This window comes from Loxodonta africana, chromosome 8, assembly GCF_030014295.1.
Source record: "Loxodonta africana isolate mLoxAfr1 chromosome 8, mLoxAfr1.hap2, whole genome shotgun sequence".
NCBI classification, from domain to species: Eukaryota; Metazoa; Chordata; class Mammalia; order Proboscidea; family Elephantidae; genus Loxodonta; species Loxodonta africana.
Window position 1 is genome coordinate 821,030 of NC_087349.1, and position 27,903 is coordinate 848,932.

At 42.8% G+C, this 27,903-nt stretch overlaps 1 protein-coding gene across 1 annotated transcript in view; it reads right to left on the minus strand.

The window, feature by feature from the left end:
• ZNF783 (zinc finger protein 783) overlaps positions 1 to 27,474 on the minus strand; it is a 42,287-nt gene extending 14,813 nt beyond the window's left edge. The window contains exons 1-4 of the mRNA XM_064289567.1: positions 27,435 to 27,474; positions 24,717 to 25,115; positions 24,501 to 24,627; positions 24,243 to 24,362 (exon numbers count right to left, since the gene is read on the minus strand). Of these exons, the coding sequence (XP_064145637.1) occupies positions 24,243 to 24,362; positions 24,501 to 24,627; positions 24,717 to 25,115; positions 27,435 to 27,458 (670 nt within the window). The 5' untranslated portion in view covers positions 27,459 to 27,474. The remainder of the gene's footprint in view (positions 1 to 24,242; positions 24,363 to 24,500; positions 24,628 to 24,716; positions 25,116 to 27,434) is intronic.
• Between the last annotated feature and the right edge of the window lie 429 nt (positions 27,475 to 27,903).

Here is a 27,903-nt window from a genome sequence, read left to right on the forward strand (position 1 = left end):
AATATACAAATAGGTGGAAATTAAACAACACAGTATTAAACAACCAATGGGTCAAGGGAGAAATCAGAAAATACCTAGAGTCAAATGAAAATGAAAACATAGCATATCAAAATTTATGGGATGCAGAAAAGGTAGACACTATCCAAAGCAGTCTACAGACTCAATGAAATTCCCATCAAAATTCCAACAGCTTCTTTGAAAGAAATGGAAAAGCCAACCCTCAAATTTATATGGAATTGCAAGGGTTCCAACATAGCCAAAACAGTCTTGAAAAAGAAGAACAATGTAGGAAGACTCAAACTTTCCAACTTCAAAACAAAGTATAAAGCTACAGAAATCCAAAGAGTCTGGTACCCGTATAATGACAGATATAGAGATCAGTGGAATAGAATTTACAATCCAGAAATAAACCCTATATCTATGATCAATTTACTTTCAACAAAGATGCTAAGTTCATTCAGTGAGTAAGGAATAAATAGGCTCTTCAATAAATGATGCTGGGACAACTGGATTCTCACATAAAAAGAATGAACCTGGAGGGGATTCTGGGAAGCTGGTAGCATAACAAGCCATCATTCTAACCCTCCCCCACAAATAAAACAAGAAATACAAGGAAACGGTGTTCAGCTTTGAGGGGCTCTGAATAGAGGAGCAGAGGAAAGCAGTGGGGCAGGGTGGACAGCCAAGAATCAATGAGTCACGTAGGGTTGGGAAATCACTTCTCCCCCTGCCCCTGCTCCTCCCCCAGCCACGTGGGCCACCAGCTGCTGTGAACTGGAGTAGTGGCCCCAGAAAAATAGCCTGCTTCCCTAACCAACACAGCCCTGGCCTGTACAAAGGGACAAGACCCCAAGCTTCTCCCCAGGGGTTCATTTGGAGTGTGCCAGCACCTCCCCCACCCAATGTCAGTTGCAGACCTACTGTGAATTGCTACAGAAGGTCAGTGCAGTGGAGTGTGCCCTCAGAGTCAACACTCCACCTACCTCCCTGCGCACTCCATAGCTCAGGACTCTGAAACCAACAGGACAAACCTACTGGAGAGTCAGTTCTGGTCTGTCTGGTCCCTCTTTCAGTTGGTGGCAAGGACTGCTGACTGGGGCTGCTGTGTGCTAGGAAGCAGGCATCTTTTGTGGAGGATACACCCACAGTCAACATACTCTGGGGCAGGGAGAGCTCTGATAGCAACAAGGCAGGCCCCCCAGGGGTCTTTTTGGAGTGTGCCAGTACCTCCCCCACCCAGACACTGTCACTGTAAGCCTGCTGTGAACTGCTACAAAAGGGCCCTGCAGTGGGGTCTGCTCCCACAGTCAGCACTCTGCCTGCCTCCCTGTGGACCCCATAGCTCAGGCCTCTGAAACCGACAGGACAGATCTCTGTGGGGAACAGTTCGGATCTGTCTGCTCCCCCTTGCAGCTGGCGCAGAGGACTGCTGGCCACGGCTGCTGTGCTAGGAAGCAGGCATCTTGAGTGGAGGCTACACCCACAGCTAACACACTATGAGGTGAGCTCTGATAGCAACAACGGAGACCCCCCTGGTAATCCATATGGAACGTGACTACTCCTCCCCCAACCCGTAACTGTTGGCTGCTGGGCTGATATGAACTAGAGAAGGTTCCCTACAGTGCAGTCAGGAGGTGGGTCACCTAAGTGGAGACTGCTCTCCCAACCACCACAGGGCCATGGGGGCTCTGAAATCAACACAGATCTATTGGAAGTCCTTCTGGGGAGTGCCAGCCCCTCCTCCTCCTGAAATGGAGAAAAATCTGCCTTTGCATTCCCTGAATGCCAGCTGAGATATAAGCAGCCCCCACAGAGCAGGGAAGGAAACCTTGGGCAAAGCCGGAGGGCAACACCCACAGTCCCTCTCTATGTGGGGGTTTTCCAACTAAAAATGTGGTTGCAGAAACAGAGAAGGAAAGGAAGTAATAACCAGAGAGAGGGGACTACACCCCCTGGTGGACAGACTGATTAGTGCATGATATCTTGCTTGAGTGGCAATGCCTGCTGATAGACCACAGTGTATCTTCTGGTGTGTTTAAACCAAATAAAAACCCACTGCTGTCGAGTCAATTCTGACTCATGGCAACCCTATAGGACAGAGTAGAACTGCCCCATAGAGTTTCCAAGGAGCGCCTGGTGGATTTGAACTGCCGACCTTTTGGTTAGCAACTGTAGCACTTAACTACTACGCCACCAGGGTTTCCCTGGTGTGTTTGGGAGAGATTGAAAGTTGAAAAATGAGGTCTGGAACTTTGGAATCCCAATTAAAACCACAGAGAGAGAAGCAGCTATCACTGTAAGTAAAGGCCGAAGGCTCTGCCTACCTCAAAGTTTCTTGCAGAAAGTAGTGTAGGCAAAAGCACCAAATACCAGGGAAAACTGAGAAGGTTAACACTCCTTGAAAATTCCAATGCCCCAACCAAAAAATCACAAGACACACAAAGACCAGAGAAATGATGGCACATCCAAATAAACATGACAAAGGGAGTGAAAGCACATGTAGGGATGACCAAACAGTTAAAACAAATGGAAGAATATAATACAACAACATTAAACATAGCTAAAGACCTAAGGAAAACAATGCAAGAACAAAATGAGGATCTGAAAAAGGAGATATCACACCTGAAAGGGACGATAACTGAAATGAGAAACACAATAGGACTTACCAACAGATTTAATCAGACAGAAGAAACAATCAGCAAATTAAAGGATAAGATAGTTAAAACTACAGATGCTGAAGAGCAATAAGAACAGAGGCTCAAGAAGGCTGAGCACAGTTTAATGGAGTTATGGGACAATGAGAGACCTAATATATGCATCATGGGAATTCCAGAAGGAGATGAAAGAAAGGGAAAGAATATTTGAAGAATATTTCCCCAATCTAACAAAAGACATGATTCTACAAATCCAAGAAGCCTAAAGAACCCCAAGCAGGATAAACCCAGAAAGATCTACACCAAGACACATCATAGCCAGGCTCTCAAAAATTAATGATAAACAGAGAATCCTGAAAGCCGTGAGAGAGAAGCAAATGGTCACATACAAAGGATCCCCAATAAGGTTTTTCCTCAGAAACACTGGAGGCCAGGAAGCAATGGAATTATATACTTAAAGTGCTGAAAGAAAAAAAAAAAAATGTCAACCAAGAATACTATACCCAGCGAAACTATCCTTCAAGAATGAGGGTGAAATTAAAGCATTCCCAGACAAACAGAAGTGAAAAGAGAGTTCATATCCACCAGACTGGCCCTACAGAAAAATACTAATGGGAGTTCTGTAGATGAAAGGGAAAATACAGTAGAATGTAATTCAAAGCAATACATAAAAAGATAGATCCCTAAAAAAGGGAAATGCATGGATGAATGTAAGGGCTAGTAATAAGGTATTCATGCTGAATAATTCTAAATGTTTTACCCTTCATGTTTTTTAATAACAAATATATAAAAGGCAAGGATAAAATTATATTACAGGACACATGAAACATAAAGATGTAATTAGTGATAACAACAAAAGTGGGGAGAGGAATGGCATAAATACAGAATTTCTTGTATATTACTGAAGTTAAATTTGTACCAGCTTACCCTAGAATGTTATAAATATAAGCTCTTAAATGTAATATTCATGTTAACCACTAAGAAAATATATAAAAAGCATATACAAAAGGAAAGGAGAAAGGAACCAAAAAGGCTCACTACAATAAACCAACAAAACACAAAAGCAAACAGTACTAAAGGACAAAGACAAAGAAGGCTTAAGACACACAGAAAACAACAAAATGGCAGAAGTCACTTCTTACCAGTAATTACAGTGAATACAAAGGGACTAAATGCTCTAATTAAAAAGCAGAGAGTGGCAAGGTGAATTAAAAAAAAAAAAAAAGATCCAACTATATGCTGTTTACAAGAGACACGCCTTAAACCAAGGACACAAATAGGTAGAAAGTGAAAGGACAGAAAAAATTTTTCCATGCAAATAATAACCAAAAGAAAGCGGGTGTGGCAATCTTAATATCAAACAAAGTAGACTTTAAGACAAAACCGAACAGTAGAGACGGATATCGCACAGCAATAAAAGGGGTCAATTAATCAAGAAGATTTCACGATCATAAATATATATGCATCCAACATCAGGGCACCTAAATACATAAAACAAACACTGATAGTATTGAAGGGAGAAATACTTTGAGGATTTTCCTAGACAGATCCAAATTCAAATAGTTTATTCTATTATCCTCAAAATTACAGTTGTACTTTTCAGATCATGTGTTCTAATCTGAGGGTTGAAAAATATACTTACCATTTACCTCAAATCCTAACATATTTTATTTCATCATTTGAAGTAGCTCTGAAACATTATGACAGGGCATAATGAAACCACTTGAAATTAATTTTAAAATATTTTCAAGCTCTATTTAAAAGTGTTTTTTTTTTTTTTCAAACGCTTTGAAGCCCAGTGTAGCAGGGGTGAGGGGTTGGGGCCATGGTTTCAGGGGATATCTAGATCAATTGGCATAATAAAATCTATTAAGAAAAGATTCTGCATCCCACTTTGGAGAGTGGCATTTGGGGTCCTAAAAGCTAGCAAGCAGCCATCTAAGATGCATCAATTGGTCTCAACCCACCTGGAGCAAAGAAGAATGAAGAACACCAAAGATACAAGGTAATTATGAGCCCAAGAGACAGAAAGGACCACATAAATCAGAGACTACATCAGCCTGAAACCAGAATTAGATGGTGCCCGGCTACAACCGATGACTGCCCTGACAGGGAACACAACAGAGAACCCCTGAGGGAGCAGGACAGCAGTGGGATGCAGACCTCAAACTCTCATAAAAAGACCAGACTTAATGGTCTGACTGAGACTAGAAGGACCCCAGAGGTCATAGTCCCCAGACCTTCTGTTAGCCCAAGACAGGAACCATTCCCAAAGCCAACTCTTCTGACAGGGATTGGACTAGACTATACGATAGAAAATGATACTGGTGAGGAGTGAGCTTCTTGGATCATGTAGACACATGAGACTATGCAGCAGCTCCTGTCTGAAGGGAAGATGAGAAGGAAGAGGGGGACAGAAGCTGGCTGAATGGACATGGAAATAGAGGGTGGAGAGGAGTGTGCTGTCTCATTAGGGGGAAAGCAACTAGGAGTATATAGCAAGGTGTATATAAATTTTTGGATGAAAGACTGACTTGATTTGTAAACTTTCACTTAAAGCACAATAAATTTTTTTTTAAGTGGTTTTTTAATGGATATCTTCTTGGACTCGCAAAGAAATGCATAGTAATATATTTTTTCTGCCTACAACGTTCTAACGCTCTTCTATGACAACAAAAACCCTACTCAGGTTTCAAGACCTATCTGAAAAGTTACCTTCTAGATAAAATTTCTCCTACCCACCCAGGGAGATTATTCACTTTCTCCTTTGTGCCCCCATAACCTTTTGTGCACACTTTTTATTATAGCACCTGTCATATGGCATTACAATATTGAAGGAAGAAACAGGAGCACAATACTAGTCGGAGACTTCAATACACCACTTTCAATATCGGACAGAACATCTAGAAAGAAAATCAACAAGGGAACAGAGGACCTGAATGACACTATAAAGCAACTAGACTTAAAATACATATATATGGAACACTCCACCAAAAAACAGCATGATATACATTCTACTCCAGTGCATGTGGATCATTCTTCAGAATAGGTCACAAAGCAAGTCTTGATAAATTTAAAAAGACTGAAATCATACAAAAAATATTTTCACTGACCACAACAGAGTGAAGCTAGAAATCAATAACAACAACAAAAACACATGGAAAATGCAAAAACATATGGAAATTAAACAACACACTATTAAACCACCAACGGGTCAAGGAAGAAATCACAAATTTCTTAGGGTCAAATGAAAGTGAAAGCACAACATATCAAAACTTATGGGATGCAGTAATGGCAGAACTCAGAGGGAAACTTACAGCAATAAATGTCTACATAAAAAAAGAAGATCTCAAATTAACAGCCTAACGTGACAACTCCAGAAACTAGACAGAGAAGCACAAACTAAGCCTAAACATATCAGAAGAAAGGAAATAACAAAGATCAGATCACAGATAAAATTGAAAACAGAAAAACAATAGTGAGAATCAATAAAATAAGCAGTTGGTTCTTTGAAAAGATTAATAAAATTGGCAAACCTTTAGCTAGACTGATAAAGAATAGGAAAAAAAAGAATGGAAAAGATATAAATAACCAAAATAAAAAATGAAAGCAGGGACACTACAACTGACCTGACAGAATTATGATAGAGTATTTATGGCAACAAACGGATAACACAGATGAAATGGACAAATTCTTAGAAGAACATAACCTAACCAAACTGACCCAAGAGGAAATAGAGAGTCTCAACAGACCCGTAACAAGTGAAACAATCAAAAACCTCCCAAAAAAAGTCCTGGACCAGACGGCTTCACGGGGGAATTCTACCAAACATTTAGAGAATCGACATCAATATGGTTTCAACTCTTACAAAAGATAGAGAAGGAATTCTCTAATTCATTCTATGACGTAAACATAACTCTGATTCCCAAATCAGACAAAGATACCACAAGAAAAGAAAACTACAGGCCAATATCTCTTAGGAATACAGATGCAAAAATCCTCAACAAAATACTAGTGAACAGAATTCAACAGCATATTAAAAGAGTCATACACCATGACCAAGTGGGATTTATTCCATAAATGCAGGGATAGTTCAACATAAGAAAATCAATTAACATAATACACCACATCAATAGAACAAAGGAAAAGAAACACATGATCATCTCTATGGATGTAGAAAAAGCATTCGATAAAATCTAACTTTTTTTTTTTAAGTTTTTTTTTTTTTAATTGTGCTTTAGGTGAAAGTTTATAGCTCTAGTTAGTTTCTCACACAAATTTATACACACATTGTCATGTGACCCTAGTTGCTATCCCTATAATGTGACAGCTCATTAGCCCATTCCTCCTTTCCACTCTGGATTTCCTGTGTCCATTCAGCCAGCTCCTATCCCTTTCTGCCTTCTCATCTCACCTCTGAACAGGAGCTGCCTATTTAGTCTCATGCATCTACTTGAACTAAGAAACACACCCTTCATGAGTATCATTTTATGTCTTACAGTCCAATCTATCCTTTGTCTGAAAAATTGGCCTTGGGAATGGTTTTAGTTCTGAGTTAACAGAGGGTCTGGGGGCCATGTCTTCTAGGGTTCCTCCAGTCTCAGTCAGACAGAATGAAACACTGCTGGTCCTGCACCATCCTCACGGTCATTGTTTTGCTTGAGCTCACTGCTGTACCCACTGTGTCAATCCATCTCATTGAGGCTCTTCCTCTTTTTTGTTGACCCTCTACTTTAACAAGCGTGATGTCCTTCTCCAGGGACTGGTTCACCCGATTGCATGTCCAAAGTATGTGAGACCAAGTCTTCCCATCCTCGCTTCCAATGAGCATTCTGGCAGTACTTCTTCCAAGAGAGATTTGTTCAGTCCATGATATATTCAACATTCTTCGCCAACACCGTCATTCAAAGGCATCAATTCTACTTCGGTCTTCTTTATTCATTACCCAGCTTTCGCATGCATATGAGGCAACTGAAAACACCATGGCTTGGGCCAGGTGCACTTTAGTCTTCAAAGTGACATCTTTGGTTTTTAACACTTTAAAGAGGTCTTTTGCAGCAGATTTGCCTTCTAGAATCCTTCAATATTTATAACTTGAGGCTTTAATTTTTTCTTCAGTTCTTTCCGCTTGAGAAATGCTGAGCATGTTCTTTCCTTCTGGTTTTCTAACTCCAGGTCTTTGCACATTTCATTATAATACTCTGTCTCCTCAAGCCACCCTTTGAAATATTCTATCCAACTCTCTTACCTCATCATTTTTTCCTTTTCCCTTTATCTATTCTACATTCAAGAGCAAGTTTCAGAGTCTCTTCTGACATCCATTTTGGTCTTTTCTTTCTTTCCTGCCTTTTTAATGACCTTTTGCTTTTTTCGTGTATAATGTCCTTGATGTCATTCCACAAGTCATCTGGTCTTCAGTCATTAGTGTTCAATGTATCAAATCTACTCTTGAGGTGGTCTCTAAATTCAGGTAGGATATACTGAAGTTTTTATTTTCACTCTCTTGGACTTGTTCTAATTTTCTTCAGCTTCAACTTGAACTTGCATATGAGCAATTGATGGTCTGTTCTGCATCCAGTCCCTGGCCTTGTTCTTACTGATGATATTGAGCTTTTCCATCGTCTCTCTCCACAGATGTAGTCAATTTGATTCCTGTGTATTCTGCCTGGTGAGGTCTACTTGTATAATCGCTGTGTATGTGCTGAAAATAAGTATTTGTAATGGAAAGTTGTTGGTCTTACAAAATTCTGTGATGTGATCTCTGGCATCGTTTTTATCACCAAAGCCATTATTTTCTAACTACCGATCCTTTTTCTTTGTTTTCAACTTTTGCATTCCAGTCTCTAGTAATTACCAATGCATCCCGAATGCAGTTTGATAAATTTCAGACTGCAGAAGTTGGTAAAAATCTTCAATTTCCTCATCTTTGGCATTAGTGGATGGTGCATAAATTTGAAATAATAGTCATATTAACTGGTCTTCCTTATAGGCAGGTGGATATTATCCTATCACTAACAGCATTGCACTTCAGGATAGATCTTGTTCTTTTTGATGATGAATGTGACATTATTCCTCTTCAATTTGTCATTCCCAGCATAGTATACCATACGATTATCTGATTCAAAATGGCCTATACCAGTCCAATTCAGCTCACTAATGCCTAAGATATCAATCTTATACATTTCATTTCATTTTCCTAGTTTCATACTTTGTACGTTCCATGTTCTGATTATTTATGGATCTTTGCAGCTGTTTCTTCTCATTTTGAGTCATGTCATCTCAGCAAATTAAAGTCCTGAAAGCTCTACTCCATTCGCATCACTAAGGTTGACTCTACTTTGAGGAGGCAGCTCTTCCCCAGTTGTATTTGAGTGCCTTCCAACCTGAGGGGCTCATCTTCTGACACTATACCTGACAATGTTCTGCTGCTATTCATAAACTTTTCACTGGCCTATTTTTTCAGTAGTAGACTGCAGATCCTTCTTCCTAGTCTCTCTTAGTCTGGCGGCTCTACTGAAGTCTGTCCATGATGGATGACCCTGTTGGTATTTGAAATACCAGAGGCAAAGCTTCCAGTATCACAGCAACATGCAAGCCACACGGTACAACAAACTGACAGACACGTGGGGGAAAACATACTGTACAGCTACAGTAATCCAAACAGCCTGGTACTGATATAACAATAAAGATATAGGCCAATGGAATAGAATTGAGAGTCCAGAAATAAACCCACACATCTATGATCAAGTGATTTTCAACAAGGGTGCTAAGTCCATTAGATGGGGAAAGAAGAGTCTCTTCAGTAAACGGTGCTGAGAAAACTGAATTTCCACATGCAGAAAAATGAAACACGATCCATGCTTCACACCATACACAAAAATAAATTCAAAATTGATTAAGGACCTAAATGTGCAAGATAAAACAATAAAATTCTTAGAGGAACAAGCAGGGGCAACGCTGTCAGGCCCAGCTTTCAACAATGGATTATCTAACACAATAACAAAAGTACAAACAGCAAAAGACAAAACAAATAGAACTTCCTAAAAATTAATAACTTTTGTTCATCAAAAGGCTTTACCAAAAACCTGAAAAGACAAGCTATCAGCTGGGAGAATATCTTCAGAGAAATCATTCTTCCAGCAAGAATCTAATAACCAAAATATATATAAAACTTCACCAACTGAACAACAAAAAGACAAATAACTCAATTATAAAATGGGCAAAAGACTTGAATAGACATTTCACCAAACAAACAAAAAAAATACCTGTTGCCATCAAGTCAATTCCGACTCAGCGACCCTAAAGAGGACATTCAGATGGCCACCAACCACATGAAAAGATGTTTTGCCTCTTTAGTCAACAGAAAAATGCAAATCAAAACCACAACAAGATACTACTTCACTCCTACTAGGATGGCTAAGACAAAAAAAAGAATGAATATTGGCAAGGATGTGGGAAAATTGGAATCCTTATTCATTGCTGGCGGGAAGGCAAAATGGGACAGCCATTGTGGAAAACAGTATGGTAGTTCCTCAAAAAAACTGAAAATAGAACTACCATAAAAAAAAAACCAAACCTGTTGCGAGTCGATTCCAACTCATAGCGACCCTACAGGACAGAGTAGAGCTGCCCCATAGAGTTGCCAAGGAGCACCTGGTGGATTCAAACTGCCGACCTTTTGGTTAGCAGCCATAACTCCTAACCAGCGTGCCACCAGGGTTTCCAGATATGACCCAGCAATTCCATTTCTAGGTATCTACTCAAAAAGACTTGAAAGCGGAGACTCAGAGACTTGTATATCAATGCTCACTGCAGCACTGTCCACAATAGCCAAAAGGTAGAAACAATCTAAATGCCCATCAACAGATAAATGGATAAACTAAATGTGGTACATACATACAATGGAATCCTACTCAGCCAGTAGGAGAAATGAAGTCTTGATACATGCTACAATATGGATGGAGCTTGAAGTCATTATGCTGAGCTAAATAAGCCAATCACAAAAGGACAAACACTGTATAACCTCACTTATATAAAAAGACAAGAAAAGGCAAATGTATAGAGACCACGGTTTATTAGTGGTTACCAGGGGTGGGAAGGAGGGGAAACAGAGGGGTTAACAGTGATGGAAAAATAGCATTGGTTAAGGGTAGGGTTGCACAGCCAATTATTGCAATTGCTGTCAATAAGCTGTACACCTCTAAAAAGTTGAACTGGCAAAAGTTGTATGATAGATATATTTACAAAAAAAAAAAAGAGTAGCTGCTGAGGCTGCTTATGTACAACCAAACAACTCACTGGATTTGGTTCCTTGGAGGTTTAGGGTCACAGTTTCATGGGACATCCCAGTTAAATGGTCTAATAACTTGTTTAGTGCTTCTGTTCTACCTCCTGGTTTGAGGCATAGTGCCTAGAGTCTTAAAAGTTTGCAAGCAGCCGTCCAAGGTACAACAAGTGGCCTCTGTTCACCTGCAGCAGAAGAGGAAGAAGGACAGTCAGGAATAGGAGGAGGATATGGAATACATGGCTAATTGTCTCCATGAACAACTGCCTCCTTTGCCATGAGACCAGAAGGACTGGGTGGTGCCCGGCTACCATTACTGAACATTTTGATCAAAGATTCCATAGGAGAATCCTAATCAAAAGGGGGAAAATGCAGATCAGACTTTAAAATTCTCACGGACTCTAGGCTTTCTGGAGCCATGGAGGGTGGATGACCCCTGAAACTACTGCTCTGAGTTAATCTTTAAACCTTAAATCAAAAATATCCTGTGACAACAGAGAATCCCTGATGGAGCAGGAGAGCAGTGGAATGCAGACCTCAAATTCTCATTAAAAGACCAGACTTACTGGTCTGACTGAGGCTAGAAGGACCTTGGAGGTCACGGTCCCCAGACCTTCTGTTAACCCAAGACTGGAACCATTCCAACGCCAACTCTTCAGACAGGGATTGGACTAGACTATAAGATAGAAAATGATATTGGTGAGGAGTGAGTGCTTCTTGGATCAAGGAGACACTGAAACTATGTGGGCAGCTTCTCTCTGGAGGGGAGATGAGAAGGCAGAGGTGGACAGAAGCTGGCTGAATGGACACAGGAATAGACGGTGGAGAGGAGTGTTCTGTCTTATTAGGGTGAAAGCAACTAGGAGTATATAGCAAGGTGTATATAAATTTTTGTATGAGAGACTGACTTGATTTGTAAACTTTCACTTAGAGCACAATAAAAATTAAAAAAAAAAAATAGCCCCTGAAGTCATCTCAAAACTGAACAATAGTTTAGTTTAACTAGTAAAAAAGGTCTGCCTTGAGCATCATGCTCTTTTAAGAACTATATATTTATGGGATCAAAGTGACTACCACATCTTGAAAGATTAGATAGGAACCTTAGGGGGCAGTGAGTTTATGTTAATGAAGGAAGAACAACTCAAGAAAAGAAGGGTAGGAGTGGTTGTAGAACTCAAAGAATGTAATCAATGTCACTAAATGCTACATGTAGAAACTGTTGAATTGATGTATGTTTTGCTCTGTATATTCTCAACAACAAAATATAAACAAAACTTGGAAAAAAAATGAACCTGGATTTATACCTCATACCATATACAAAAATTAACTGAAAAATGGATCAAGGACCTAAATGTAAGAGCTAAAACCATAAAATTCATAGAAGAAAACATAGGGGGTAATGCTTCAGAATCCAGTGTTTGACAACAGTTCTTAGATATGGCACCAAAGCATGAGCAACAAAAGACAAAACAGATAAACTAGACTTCATCAAAATTTAAAACTTTCGTTCATCAAAGGACTGCCGATAAAGTGAAGAGACAGCCTATTTAGAAGAAAATATTTAGGAACGAAACATGGGATAAGGGCTTAATATTTAGAATATATAAAGAACTCCTACAACTTAGCAACAAAAAGACAAACAACTCAATTTAAAAAAAAATAGGCAAAGGGCTTGAACAGACATTTCTCCAAAGAAGGAGGACAAATGGCCAATAAGCACAGGAAAAGATGTTCGTTAGTCATCAGGGAAATGCAAATCAAAACCACAATGAAATACCACTTCGACCCTACTAGGATCACTATGATCAGAAAAATGGAAAGCAACAAGTGTTGACAAGGATGTGGAGAAATGCGAACGCTCATCCATTGCTGATAGATGAGTGTCAAGGATGTGGAGAAATGCGAACACTCATCCATTGCTGATAGATTGTAAAATGGTGCAGCCACTTGGGAAACAGTTTGGTGGTTCCTCAAAAAGTTAAACATAGAATTACCATAAAAACCCATTGCCATCGAGTCAATCCTGACTCATAAGGACCCTACAGGACAGAGTAGAATTGCCCCATAGGGTTTCCAAGGAGTGGCGTGGATTTGAACTGCTCACCTTTTGGTTAACAGCCAAACACTTAACCACTATACCACATGACCCAGAAATTCCACTCCTCAGTGTATACCCAAAATAACCGGATGCAGGAACACAAATACTTACACACAAATGTTCACGGCAGGACAATTCACAACGGCCAAAAGGCAAAAACAACCTAAATGTCCATCAACAGATGAATGGATAAACAAAATGTGATATATACATACAATGGAATATGTGGGGTTTGGAATTTTAACTTTACCCAAAAATTTGTTTTTTGCCCTGGGTGCCTAAGAGATAATCTCTAGAACCTTGGAATTTTGATAAGGACTCCAAACCTGACAGGATATGCCAATGAGGTGACTCTGGGATGGGGGCCAAATAGGCCAGAGGAACCAATCTCATGACGATCACCTCACATGACATGGAAGATCCTGAGGAAAAGCTATAGACCCTGAATCTCCATTAGCTTCCTGGTTGGTGAAAGGCATATGCTCTCGCGAGGGTGATAACGCCCTCTGTGGGATGTGGAAGCTCTGTGTTGGGACCTTTTCAGACTTCACCCTAGGCATCTCTTCATTTATACCCTTTTTGCTGCAATAAAACTATAATCATAGGTATAGCATAGAGCGCTTTCTGTGAGTTCTGTGAATCATCCTAGTGAATTACAGATCCTGAGGAAGTAACGGAAGCCAGAAGGTCAGAAGTGAGAAGAGCCATGGGACTCCCAAGCTTGTGGCTGGCATGTGAAGCCTTGGGCCTAATCCTTTAACTTGTGAGCTCTGACCTCACTCCAGGTGGTGGGGGTGAGAGGAAGAAGTGCCACATGTGCAGCTGGTGTCAGAGCAGAAAAGTTGAGATTGTTATTTATTCTCTCTGTTGGTGTCAGAAACAGTATATCTGATTGATCCCCACAGAATATGACTTCGCCATGAAGTTCTAATACATGCTACAACATGGATGAACCTTGAAAACATTATGCTACTGAAAAAGTCAGGCATGAGAGGGCAACTATCATGTGACTCCACCTACATGACGTGTTGAGAACAAATGAACAGAGACCAGAGTGTGTCAGTGGTCAGCAAGGGTGGTGGGAGCAGTGACTGGGAGTGACTGCTTAAGGAGCACTGCATTTCCATGAAGGATGATGAAAACGTGGAAACAGTGGTAATGGTAGGACAACACGGTGAATGTAGTTAATGCCACTGAATTCTGCAATTAAAAATGGTTAAAATGGCAAATGTTTTGTTATATACGTTTTACCCCATTAAAATTTTCTAAAAAAAATTTTTTTTAACGACCTATAGGTAACTTGAAGGGGCTCCCACTAGCTAAAGGCATGAAAAGCAACAACTGCAAGGACTGGCACATAATATACTCAACAAACTGTGACCTTATCGATACTCAAAAAACAAGACAAAAATGCCAAGTCACCAGTCACCCTTGTTGGCTGTTAAGGCACCAATTCATCATTCTGAAAATGGCAAAGGGAAAGAATTAGGCATCTATCCTGTCCTTTCTGTACAGACTGTACTTCAGGGTAACACTTTTGTGTTGATCAGGGACATTAGTCCTTATAAAAGAACTCCAGCTACTGAGTAGAGAAGTAATGACAGAATCTCACTATTCTGCAACCTTTAATGAAATAATGAACCTAGGCAACAACCTACAATAACTACTAAAATCCATGAAGTGAAAAGCTGGTGGGAACTTCAAATAGGAGGATAAGGCTGATAACACCTGAACCCACCAAGCAGTCCTAGAGTCACAAAAGAAAGACAACCAGACCTTCTGTGCCTCCTGCTGTGATACAGTAGGGGGTACATAGTGCCACCTCTGAAGTAAACTGAACCCGAATCTAAACGAGCCTCTAGATCTGCCTGCCGGATCTAGATCTGCCTGCCGGATTATAGGAGATAGAGGAACAAGAAGAACGTGGTAAATGACACCAAATCCAGAATGTGGAACATGATGGCATTAAAAAAGACATGCAGATAAATGACATGAAAAATTTCAATAAATAGAGAGGCAGGGCCAAGATGGCAAAGTAGTCAGACACTTCTGGTGAACCCTCTTACAACAAAGACCCGAAAAAACAAGTGAAACGAGTATATTTATGACAAGCTAGGAGCCCTGAACATCAAAGGCAAAGTTACAAAATGGACTGAGCAGCATGGGGAGGGAGAGATGGTTCAAAAGCAGGAAGGAGTTACTGGACCTGAATCGCCTGGAGCTCTCAGGCACCATTGCTGGGAGTGGCTGCAGCGGGCTGGTGGTACCATTCGGCCACAGTTTCCCCAGGGAGAAAAGCCAGCTGTACAGCTTACTCACACCTCCGGAACCAGAGAAGAACGGCCCTCTCGGCAAAAGCTAAGTACTTGCGTATATTTTACTGCTCCCCCAGCCTCCAAGCTAGCTTCAGTGGCTGTTGATTTTCTCGGGCCTGAGATAGGTCCTGCTGTGCACCATGAGCCATTCTCCTGGCCTTGGAGAAGGAATAAATTCACAACTGGGGAAAAGATAATCTGCCACCTCCACTAACCTGGGGAGCTCAAGACAGAAGTGGCTCCTGTCCAGGCATAAACAGTCCATGGACTTTGAATATCTTTCCCCTCTGCATGGACCTGTGTGGGCCTATTTCACAAGAATAGGCACTTGTTGGCAAACTACAACTGTTTCAGCTATGCGGCAGTGAAGTGGGTGTTTGATGTTTGACACTGCTTTGCCTATTAAATAGGGTCCTCACCTACCCACATCATGGGCCTAAGGACTGCCGGCTCCACTCAGGTCACCCAGCAACCCATGACAGGAGTCCAAGGATAACTGGTACCTCCCAGTCCTTACAACCAAAATCACTGGGTGCCCATGGTCCATCTGCAGAACCCACCCACCTGCGTGCTCTAGGGAACACAGATGCGCTTTCCACATAGACACTTGGGGGATGGTTGCCAGCCCCCAGCGTTGTTCAGAGCATGGCCCCCTACTGCAACCAGATACCTGTACTTACACCAATCCCCACTGCCCCTCTAAGACTGTAGGACAGCGCCTGTACTACACACTTGATGACCAACTACCTGGACACCTAAGCTGAATCAATATAAGAAAAGTGAATGGACTCCTAGGCTCATATACCTGATAACAGCTCCAGCCATCTGGTGACAGGACATTAGAGCTTCAAAGGCAAAAATAATCAAGCTAGCTCACTCAAGCAACCTATTTGGGCATAACCAAAACAAAACAAAGCAAGAAGCTAGGATACAGTAAACAAACATAAAATAAACCAATACAATAACTTATAGATAGCTCAGAGACAACATTCAATATCAAATCACATAAAGAAGCAGACCATGATCACATCAACAGCCTCTCAAAACAAAGAATCCAGGATCTTCTGGATGAAGTTGCCTTCCTGGAATTAATGGATGCAGAATACAAGACATTAATATGCAAAACTCTTCAAGACATCAGGAAGGAGATCAGGCAATATGCAGAACAAGCCAAGGAACACATGGATAAAGCAGCTAAAGAAATTAAAAAGGTTATTCAAGAACATAATGAAAAATTTAATACGTTGCACGAATCCACAGAGAGAGAGCAATCAGAAATTCAGAAGATTAACAAATAAAATTACAGAATTAGACAACTCAGTAGAAAGAGGAGCAAAGCTGAGCAAGTGGAAGGCAGAATTGGTGAATGTGAAGATAAAGCACTTGGCACCAATAAATCTGAAGAAAAACCAGATAAAAGAATCTCTAAAAATGAAGAAACCCTAAGAATCATGTGGGACTCTCTCAAGAGAAATAACCTATGAGTGATTGGAGTATCAGAACAGCAGGGGGATAACGGAAAATACAGAGTGGGTTGTTAAACATTTGTTGGCAGAAAACTTCCCTGATATTGCAAAAGATGAGAAGATATCTATCCAAGATGCTCACTCAACTCCACATAAGGTAGATCTTAAAAGAAAGTGACCAAGACATATTATAATCAAACTTGCCAAAGCCAAAGATAAAGAGAGAATTTTAAGAGCAGCTAGGGATAAACAGAAAGTCACCTACAAAGGAGAGTCAATAACAATAAGCTCAGACTACTTGACAGAAACTATGCAGGCAAGAAGGCAATGGGATGACTTATATAAAGCACTGAAGGAAAAAAATTGTCAAGCAAGAATCATATATCCAGCAAAACTGTCTCTCAAATATGAAGGTGAAATTAGGACATTTCCAGATAAACAGAAGTTTAGGGAATTCATAAAAACAAAACCAAAACTAAAGAAATACTAAAGGGAATTCTCTGGTTAGAAAATCAACAATATCAGGTATTAACTCAAGACTAGAACACTGGGCAGAGCAATCAGATGTCAACCCAGATAGGGGAATCACAAAATTAACCAAGGTAAAAAAACGCTCAAAACAGGGAAACAGCGATGTCATTATATAAAAGATGACAACATTAAAACAATGAATAGGGACTAAGAAATGTACTCATAGATCTTTCATATGGAGAGGAAGACAAAGCAATTTAAAGAAATAAAAGTTAGGTTTAAACTTAGAAAAAAAGGGGAAATACTAAGGTAACCACAAAGGAGACTAACAATCCTACTCATCAAAATAAAATACAAGAAAAAAAGAGAGACTCAGCAGAAACAAAATCAATAACAACAAATAAGAGGAAAAGACAATACATAAACTACTAATCACAAAAAATTAAATGAGAAAAAGAAACTGTCAACAACACACAAAAAAAGACATCAAAATGACGGCACTAAACGCATATCTATCCATAATTACGCCGAATGTAAATGGACTAAATGCACCAATAAAGAGAAAGAGAGTGGCAGAATGGATTACAAAAACACGATCCATCTATATGCTGCCTACAGGAGACACACTTTAGACTTAGAGGCACAAACTCAAAGGATGGAAAAAATATATCAAGCAAACAACAAACAAAAAAGAGCAGGAGCGGCAACATCAGTTTCTGACAAAATAAACTTTAAAGTTAAATCCACCACAAAGGATAAGGAAGGACACTACATGATGATTAAAGGGACAATATGCCAGGAGGATATAATTATATTAAATATTTATGCACCCAATGGCAAGGCTGCAAGATACATAAAACAAACTCTAACAGCATTGAAAAGTGAGATAGACAGCACTACGATTATAGTAGGAGACTTCAACACACCGCTTTCAGTGAAGGACAGAAGATCCAGAAAGAAACTCAATAAAGACATGGAAGATCTAAATGCCACAATCAACCAACTTGACCTCATAGACATATACAGAACACTCCACCAACAGGAACCAAGTGTACTTTCTTTTCCAGCACACATGGGACATTCTCTAGAATAGACCACATATTAGGTCATTAAGCAAGCCTTAACAGAATCCAAAACATGGAAATATTACAAAGCATCTTCTCTGACCATAAGGCTATAAAAGTAGAAATCAATAACAGAAAAAGCAGGGAAAAGAAATCAAACACTTGGAAACTGAACAATACCCTGCTCAAAAGCGACTGGGTTATAGAATACATTAAGGATGGAATAAGGAAATCTATAGAATCCAATGAGAATGAAACACTCCCATCAGGACCTTTAGGACACAGCTAAAGCAGTGCTCAGAGGTCAATTTATAGCAATAAATGCACACATCCAAAAAGAAGAAAGGGCCATAATCAAAGAATTGTCCGTACAACTTAAACAAACAGAAAGAGAGCAACAAAAGAAACCCTCAGGCACCAGAAGAAAGCAAATAACAAAAATTAGAGCAGAATTAAATGAAATAGAGAACAGAAAAACAATTGAAAGAGTTAACAAGACCAAAAGCTGGTTCTTTCAAAAAATTAACAAAACTGATAAACCATTGGCCAAATTAACAAAAGAAAAACAGGAGAGAAAGCAAATAACCCAAATAAGAAATGAGAACGGTGATATTACAACAGTCCCAACTGAAATTAAAAGAATCATATCAGATTATTATGAAAAGTTGTACTCTAACAAATTTGAAAACCTAGAAGAAATGGACGATAATTTCTACAAACACACTTCCTACCTAAACTAACACAAACAGAGGTAGAACAACTAAACAAACCCATAACAAAAGAAGAGATTGAAAAGGTAATCAAAAAACTCCCAACAAAAAAAAAAAAGCCCTGGTCTGGATGGCTTCACTGCAGAGTTCTACCAAATTTTCAGAGAAGAGTTAACACCACTACTACTAAAGATATCTCAGAGCATAGAGAAGGACGGAATCCTACCAAACTCATTCTATGAAGCCAGCATATCCCTGATACCAAAACCAGGTAAAGACTCCAAAAAAGAAAATTACAGACTTATATCCCTTATGAACTTAGATGCAAAAATCTTCAACAAAATTCTAACCAACAGAATTCAACAACATATCCAAAAAATAATTCTCCATGACCAAGTGGGATTCATACCAGGTATGCAGGGATGGTTCAACATTAGAAAAAAACAATTAATGTAATCCATCATATAAATAAAAGACAAGAACCACATGATTTTATCAATTGATGCAGAAAAGGCATTTGACAAAGTTCAACACCCATTCATGATAAAAACTCTCAGCAAAATAGGAATAGAAGAAAAATCCCTCAACATACTAAAGGGCATTTATACAAAGCCCACAGCCAACATCATCCTAAATGGAGAGAGTCTGAAAGCATTCATCTTGAGATCGGGAACCAGACAAGGATGCCCTTTATCATCACTCTTATTCAACATTGTGCTGGAGGTCCTAGCCAGAGCAATGAGGCTAGAAAAAGAAGTAAAGGGCATCCAGATTGGTAAGGAAGAAGTAAAAGTATTTCTATTTGCAGATGACATTACCTTATACACAAAAAACCCTAAAGAATCCTCAAGAAAACTATTGAAACTAATAGAAGAGTTCAGCAGAGTATCAGGATACAAGATAAACATAGAAAGATCAGTTGGATTCCTCTACACCAACAAAAAGAACATCCAAGAAGAAATCACCGAATCATTGCCATTGACTGTAGCCCCCAAAAAGATAAAATACTTAGAAATAAATCTTACCAGAGACATAGAAGGCCTATACAAAGAAAACTACAAGACACTACTGCAAGAAACAAAAAGAGACATACGTAAGTGGAAAAACTTACCTTGCTCATGGATAGGAAGACTTAACGTTGTAAAAATGTCTATTCTACCAAAAGCCGTCTACAGATACAATGCAATTCTGATCCAAATTCAAACGACACTTTTAATGAGATGGAGAAACAAATCACCAACTTCACATGGAAGGGAAAGAGGCCCCAGATAAGTAAAGCATTACTGAAAAAGAAGAATGAAGTGGGAAGCCTCACTCTACCTTGATTTTAGAACCTATTATACTGCCAGAGTAGTCAAAACAGCCTGGTACTGGTACAACAACAGACACATAGACCAAGGGAATAGAATTGAGAATACAGATATAAATCCATGCACATACGAGCAGCTGATATTTGCCAAAGGACAAAGTCAGTTAAATGGGGAAAAGACATTCTCTTTAACAAATGGTGCTGGTGTAACTAGATCAAAATATCCATCTGCAAAAAAATGAAACAAGGCCCATACCTCACACCGTGCACAAAAACTAACTCAAAATGGATCAAAGACCTAAATATAATGTCTAAAACGATAAAGATCATAAAAGAAAAAATAGGGACAATGCTAGCAGCCCTAATACATGTCATAAACACTACAGAAAATATTAACAATGCACAAAAGTCAGAAGAGAAACTAGATTACTGGGAGCTCCTAAAAATCAAACACCTATGCTCATCCAAAGACTTCACCAAAAAAGTAAAAAGATTACCTACAGACTGGGAAAAAGTTTTTAGCTATGAGATTTCCTATCAGCGTCTGATCTCTAATATCTACATGACACTGCAAAAACTCAACTACAAAAAGACAACCCAATTAAAAAATGGGCAAAGGACGGCTACAACCAATGACTGCCCAGACAGGGAACACAACAGAGAACACCTGAGGGAGCAGGAGAGCAGTGGGATGCAGACCTCAAATTCTCCTAAAAAGACCAGACTTAATGGTCTGATTGAGACTAGAAGGACCCCAGAGGTCATGGTCCCCAGACCTTCGTTAGCCCAAGACAGGAACGAATCCCGAAGCCAACTCTTCAGGCAGGGATTGGACTGGACTATGGGACAGAAAATGATACTGGTGAAGAATGAGCTTCTTGGATCAAGTAGACACATGAGACTATGTGTGCAGCTCTTGTCTGGAGGGGAGATGAGAGGGCAGCGGGGGTCAGAAGCTGGCCGAATGGACACAAAAAGAGAGAGTGGAGGGAAGGAGTGTGCTGCCTCATTAGGGGGAGAGCAACTAGGAGTATATGGCAAGGTGCATATAAATTTTTGTATGAGAAACTGACTTGATTTGTAAATTTTCACTTAAAGCACAATAAAAATTTTCTAAAAAATGGGTAAAGGATATGAACAGGCATTCCACTAAGAAGGCATTTAGGCAACTAACAGATACATGAGGAAATGCTCATGATCATTAGCCGTTACAGAAATGCAAATCAAAACTACAACGAGATCCCATCTCACTCCAACAAGGCTGGCATTAATCCAAAAAACACAAAATAACAAATGCTGGAGAGGTTGTAGAGAGGCTGGAACACTTATACACTGCTGGTGGGAATGTAAAATGGTACAACCACTTTGGAAATTGATTTGGCACTTCCTTAAAAAACTAGGGAAACCCTGCTGGTGTAGTGGTTAAGTGCTACGGCTGCTAACCAAAGGGTTGGCAGTTTGAATCTGCCAGGCGCTCCTTGGAAACTCTATGGGGCAGTTCTATGCTGTCCTATAGGGTCGCTATGAGTCGGGATCAACTCGACGGCACTGGTCGGGTCTGGTTTTTTGGTAAAAAACTAGAAATAGAACTACCATACGACCCAGCAATCCCACTCCTTGGAATATATCCTAGAGAAATAACAGCCTTCATGTGAACAGATATATGCACACCCATGTTCATTGCAGCACTGTTCATAATAGCAAAAAGATGGAAGCAACCAAGGTGCCCATCAATGGATGAATGGATAAATAAATTATGGTATATTCACACAATGGAATACTATGCATCAATAGAAGAACAATGACGAATCTGTGAAACATTTCATAATGTGGAGGAACCTCGAAGGCATTATGCTGAGTGAAATCAGTCAGTTGCAAAACAACAAATATTGTATGAGACCACTATTATAAGAACTTGAAAAATAGTTTAAACAGAATAAGAAATTATTCTTTGATGGTTACGAGTGGGTATGGAGGGAGGGAGAAGGGTTTCACTGATTAGATAGTAGATAAGAACTCTTTTAGGTAACGGGAACAACAACACACAATACAGGCGAGGTCAGCACAACTGGACTAAACCAAAAGCAAAGAAGTTTCCTGAATAAACTGAACGCTTCGAAGGCCAGCGTAGCAGGGGTGGGGGTTTGGGGACTATGGTTTCAGGGTACATCTAAGTTAACTGGCATAATAAAATCTATTAAGAAAACATTCTGCATCCCACTTTGGAGAGTGGCGTCTGGGGTCTTAAAGGCTAGCAAGTGGCCATCTAAAATGCATCAATTGGTTTCAACCCTCCTGGAGCAAAGTAGAATGAAGAACACCAAAGACACAAGGTAATTATGACCCAAGAGACAGAAAGGGCCACATAAACCAGAGATTACATCAGCCTGAAACCAGAAGAACTAGATGGTGCCTGGCTACAACTAATGACTGCCCAAACAGGGAACACAACAGAGAACCCCTGAGGGAGCAGGACAGCAGTGGGATGCAGACCTCAAATTCTCATAAAAAGACCAGACTTAACGGTCTGACTGAGACTAGAAGGACCCCAGAGGTCATGGACTCCAGACCTTCTGTTAGCCCAAGACAGGAACCATTCCCAAAGCCAACTCTTCAGACAGGGATTGGACTGGACTACATGATAGAAAATAATACTGGTGAAGAGTGAGCTTCTTGGCTCAAGTAGACACATGATACTATGTGAGCAGCTCCTGTCTAGAAAGGAGGTGACGGGGCAGAGCGGGTCAGAAGCTGGCAGAATGGACATAAAAATAGAGCGTGGAGGGAAGGAGTGTGCTCTAGCATTAGAAGGAGAGCAACTAGGAGTATACAGCAAGGTGTATGTAAGTTTTTGTATGAGAGACTGACTTGGTTTGCAAACTTTCACTTAAAGCACAATAAAAATTAAAAAAAAAAATCCCCACCTACCGCTAAAAACTACGAAAAAAATTTTTTTCCAATAAATAAAATAAATAAATAAATGACATTAAAAAGGAGGTGGAGGGTGCAAAAGAGATGAATGGATAAACAAAATGTGGTCTATCCATAAAATGGGACATTATTCAGCCATAAGGAGAAATGAAAGACTGATACATGTTACGACATAGATGAACCTTGAAAAGATTAAGCTACGTGAAAGGTGCCAGATACAAAATGACAAATATTGTGTGATTCCATTTATATGAAATATTCACTATGGGCAAACCCATAGAGACAAAAAATAGATTAGTGGTTCCCTACGGCTGGGGGCCAGAGATAGACACGGGTGATGAAAATGGTCTAAAATTAGATTGTGGTGATTGTTGCATACATCTGTGAATACACAGAAAAATATTGAATTATATACTTTTAATGAATTATATCTCAATAAAGCTGTTAAAAAGGGGCAGCTTTGGTAAAGAGACTTAAAAGACACAAACCAACTATAATATGGGGACCCTGGTTTGTTAGAATTAGGATCCATAAAGAAAACACTTTGAGACGTGGACTAGATGTCAGATGACAGTCTGCTGGGTGTAATAATTGTATTGTGGTTTTGCTTCCAAAAAAGAAAAAACGGATGAAGTGAGTGTGGTAAAATCATGACCACTGTTACATCTGGTGATGACCATTTGGAAGTTCAGCATGTTATTCTCTCTACTTTCATGTATTTTCTACTTTGACCATCTCACTAATCCACACCAACCATGAGAGGCGAGCGTCATGACCCCCTCACCGATATAGAAACCACGCTATGAGACAAAGCCCCATGCCCGTCCTGACTGGGGTGGCCTCGGTCAGGGTGTGTCCCACCGTGGGTTGTCAGAGGGGCTTCGTGGAACACCTGGAAGCCCGGGGAGAGGGGCACCACTCTGTGTGCTCCCACACTCACCAGATTCCGTCTTCCTGGGGCACACCATTTCCTTCTTCTCTTGGCCCCACTGGTCCTCAGGACAAGGCTCCTCTCCCCTCTCTATCTGGGTGAGGATGTCAGGCTTGGAGATGGCGTAGTCTGTGTACCGAAGGGGGAAGAATCTGGGTCAGGACCAGACATCTGCCCCCCTCCTGCCCAAAGAGACGCAGAGAAGCCCCAAGTAACACAAGCAGAGAACGCAAAGGCCAAGCTGTAGACAGAGTGACCCAGCCTCACCCAGGGAGACCAGCGTCTCATAGTTGCCCCTCATCACGTGCTTGTAGAGCTCCTTCTGCCACTCGTCCAGCTTCCCCCACTCCTGCTCCGAGAAATACACGGCTACATCATCAAAGGTCACGGGCACCTGGAACCACAAGCGCCACACACGCTCACACACACACTTACAGGCTTGGCCGCTCTGGCTCCCCCACCCCAGGATGCCCACGAGCTGACCTTGGGTACCTCGCCCTTGCTGCCCGGGGGCAGCCGCAGGATCCAGAAGTTTCTGTTGCGTAGCAGGTTCTCCGTGTTCTCCAGCCGCCTCTGCAGCAGCCCGTACTCCTGCAGCAGCGTCCCCAGCATGGCCCACTTGCCCTCCAGCTGGTTCCCGAACTCCATGGCCGTCCTCTCACAGTCAGCCAGCTTCTTCTCAGCCATCCCCGTGCGCCCTTCCAGAGTCAGCAAGCGGGACAGGCAGGAGTCCACTTTCTTCTCCAAGGCCTGGATGGCGGCCACCACAGTCCAGAGTGTGATCTCAGTGGAGTACAGGTAGGAGCTCTTCTCAGCAGTCAGCTGGGGCAATGAAGGTGTCGAGGGCCTTTGGTCCCCTGTCTGCCTGTCCCTCTCTGGATCCTGTTCACAAGAAAAGACAGATGTGATTGCAACTATACCATCAAATGTCCCCCTTCAAAAGGAACCTCAGAAAGGCTTCTGGAACCCTGAGTGACACTCAGGTAGAAGGTGGGGCGGGGGCTGGAGTGAGGCCGAGCAACAGCCTGGAGTCCAGCCTCGGCAAGAGGAGATACCAGCTGGACCAAGGGGTCAGCATGTGGGAAAGAGGAGGAAACACACAATCCAAGAGAAAAGGTATGTGCCGTCTGAGACAAAGGCCTCCTTCTTTGTTCTTAGTCTCCTGTCCTGAGCATGAGACAAGGCTGACCCAGGAGGCTCTGGAGCACAGCATGGGTGCAAGGTGCAGTTTTGCTCCTCACCAGCTAGTTGATTTGGCCACGGTGTTTGATTTTTCAAGTCTTTCACCTTTCCTCCCACACCTAGACAATGAACACTGTAATAATGGAGCCTACTCAGCTTGCAGGGGGACACTGGTGGTCCCGTGGTAGAATCCTCGCCTTCCATGTGGGAGACACAGGTTTGATTCCCAGCCAACGCACCTCAGGCACTGCCACCATCTGTCTATCAGAGGAGGCTTATGTGTTGTTATGATGCTGAACAGGTTTCAGCGGAGCTTCCAGGCTGAAGGACTAGGAAGAAAAGCTTGGCGATCTACTTTCAGAAATCGGCCAGTGAAAACACTTTGGATCACTATGTGCTCTGCAACCAATCACGGGGATAGTGCAGGACCAGGCAGCACTTGTTCATGGGGTCACCATGAGTCAGGGGCCAACTCAATGGCAGCTAGCAATACATAACATGGTAGTAAGAATTAGGTGAGATGATCCTTCACAGATACCGAGAACCCAGCACGTGGCAGATCTCGGTAACTGTGCGTCCTGTGACTGACACGGCTACAGTGACGGTGGTGGTGTTGATGACAAGATGGCTCTAGTGGGGATGCAGTAGGGAACCGTTTAGGTGGCCTTCTTCCCTCCACCTCTTTCATTCCGGGGTCCCCAGTGCCTAGGAACAGAGGTAATCCAAGCTTCCCATCGTATCTCATCTCCCTCCTTACTACACTCTAGCCACATGGCCTCCTAGGCGGTCCCAGGATGTGCCCAGCTCTCCCCACTCTGCCTGCACTCTTCCCACCAATCCTGCACACCTGGCTCCTCTCAGCCTCAACGCAGCCTCTCAGGAGACTCCCCCCACACACATCCCAAGCAGGCCCTGTCTGCTCCTGTCTAGTGTGTCCCAGCACTGATCCACTGCTGTGTGTCTGTCTGCTGGTTCTGTGGTTTCTTCCCCTAGCAGGGTCTGTTATTTCCTGGTGCGTTCCCAGCTTCTAAAGGAGGGCTTCCTCACTGCAGAGGCTCAGTAAGTATTTTTCCCACAAATGACCGACTGAACAGCTGAACAACAGTTCACTCAGTGCCATTTGTGAACACTGATCACAGCAAAGGTATGGTGGAGATGCAGAAAAGTTTGGAGGTGATCCGTCCCTCTCCAGGAGAAAAGCCCTGCATGGAAACATATGAAGAAGAGACCACAAGACCGGCTCACAGAGTGGAGGGCAAGATCTTGTCTGGGTAGTTTCCAGGACCCAGGCCAAAGGTTTGAGTGCGCAGGATGTCAGGAGGGGCTGTAAATGGGTCCGGGGCTCTTCCTCCCAGGGGGCGGCCAGCACAAGCCCCCACCTCTCTGCTCCTTGTGCTCCATACCCAGGAAGTACGCACCAAACTCACTACTTTAAAGGGAAGGAGGTTCCCCTTAAAGAGCATCTGGGGAAATCAGGCTTTCAAAAACTTCTTGGAGATCCATTCATCACAGCAAACTCCGCTTACTGAGCTCCTGACAAGCGCTATTGCTGTGTGTCAAAGACCAGCACAGGGTTCTCCGCTGGGAACTCGACAGGCTGCGCACTACGAAGCAACGTTCTCCAATCTGCTAACCTGGCCGTTTGCTAATACCCACCCACAATCCCATTGTAGACCGTATTTATTCATCCTCCCCTTGGGGAGACGTAAAGGGCTTTACAGGGGGTCTCGGCGGGCCAGGCACGGTGCCCCGGGCCGGTCCCCTCCGCCGGCCGAGCCGCTGTCACCTGGGCGGCACCCCCACCCCCGCCCCGGCGCCCCGGCCCGGCCCATCCCCCCGCGCGGTGGCCGCCCGCGCTTCCACGAGGCCGGCTGCAGGCCGCACGGACGCCCCGGGCCGCCGTCGGGCGCCCCGCGTCTGGGCCGCGCGGTCTGGGCCACGCGGGCGGCGAACGGGCCGGCGGGGCCCGGAGGCCACGGGCGGGGCAGGAGACGGGCCGCGGGGCCTGGGGGCGCTTACCCGGGCGGGCGCCGCGTCGGCCATGGCTGCGCGCGGGGCCGGGCGGGCGCGGGGCGGGCGCGGGGCGGGCGCGGGGCGGGCGCGGGGCGGGCGGCTCCGGGGGCGGCTCCGCGGGCGGACGGACGGACAGGCGGACGGACGGACCGACAGGAGGCCGCGGGATCCGCCGGCGGCCGCCAGCTGCGTCCCGGCCACGTGCCCCGGCCTTTTAACCGGAGCCGCGCCCGCGGCCGCGCACAGCGCCCCCTGCAGCCGGAAGGACCGCGCCGCCCGGCCGCCGGCCCCCCGGACCCTGGCCGCGCTCCTCCGCCTCGACCCGCTCCCGCCCGGCGCTGCCGAGCCACCGCGCCCGACTCGGCCAGACCCGAGACCCCCAGACTGGCCTGGAGCCGCGCGCCCGGGACCCGGCGCCTCGGACCGTCCCGGAGCCCCGCGTCCCGGCCGGGACCTGCCGCCTCCCCACCCGACT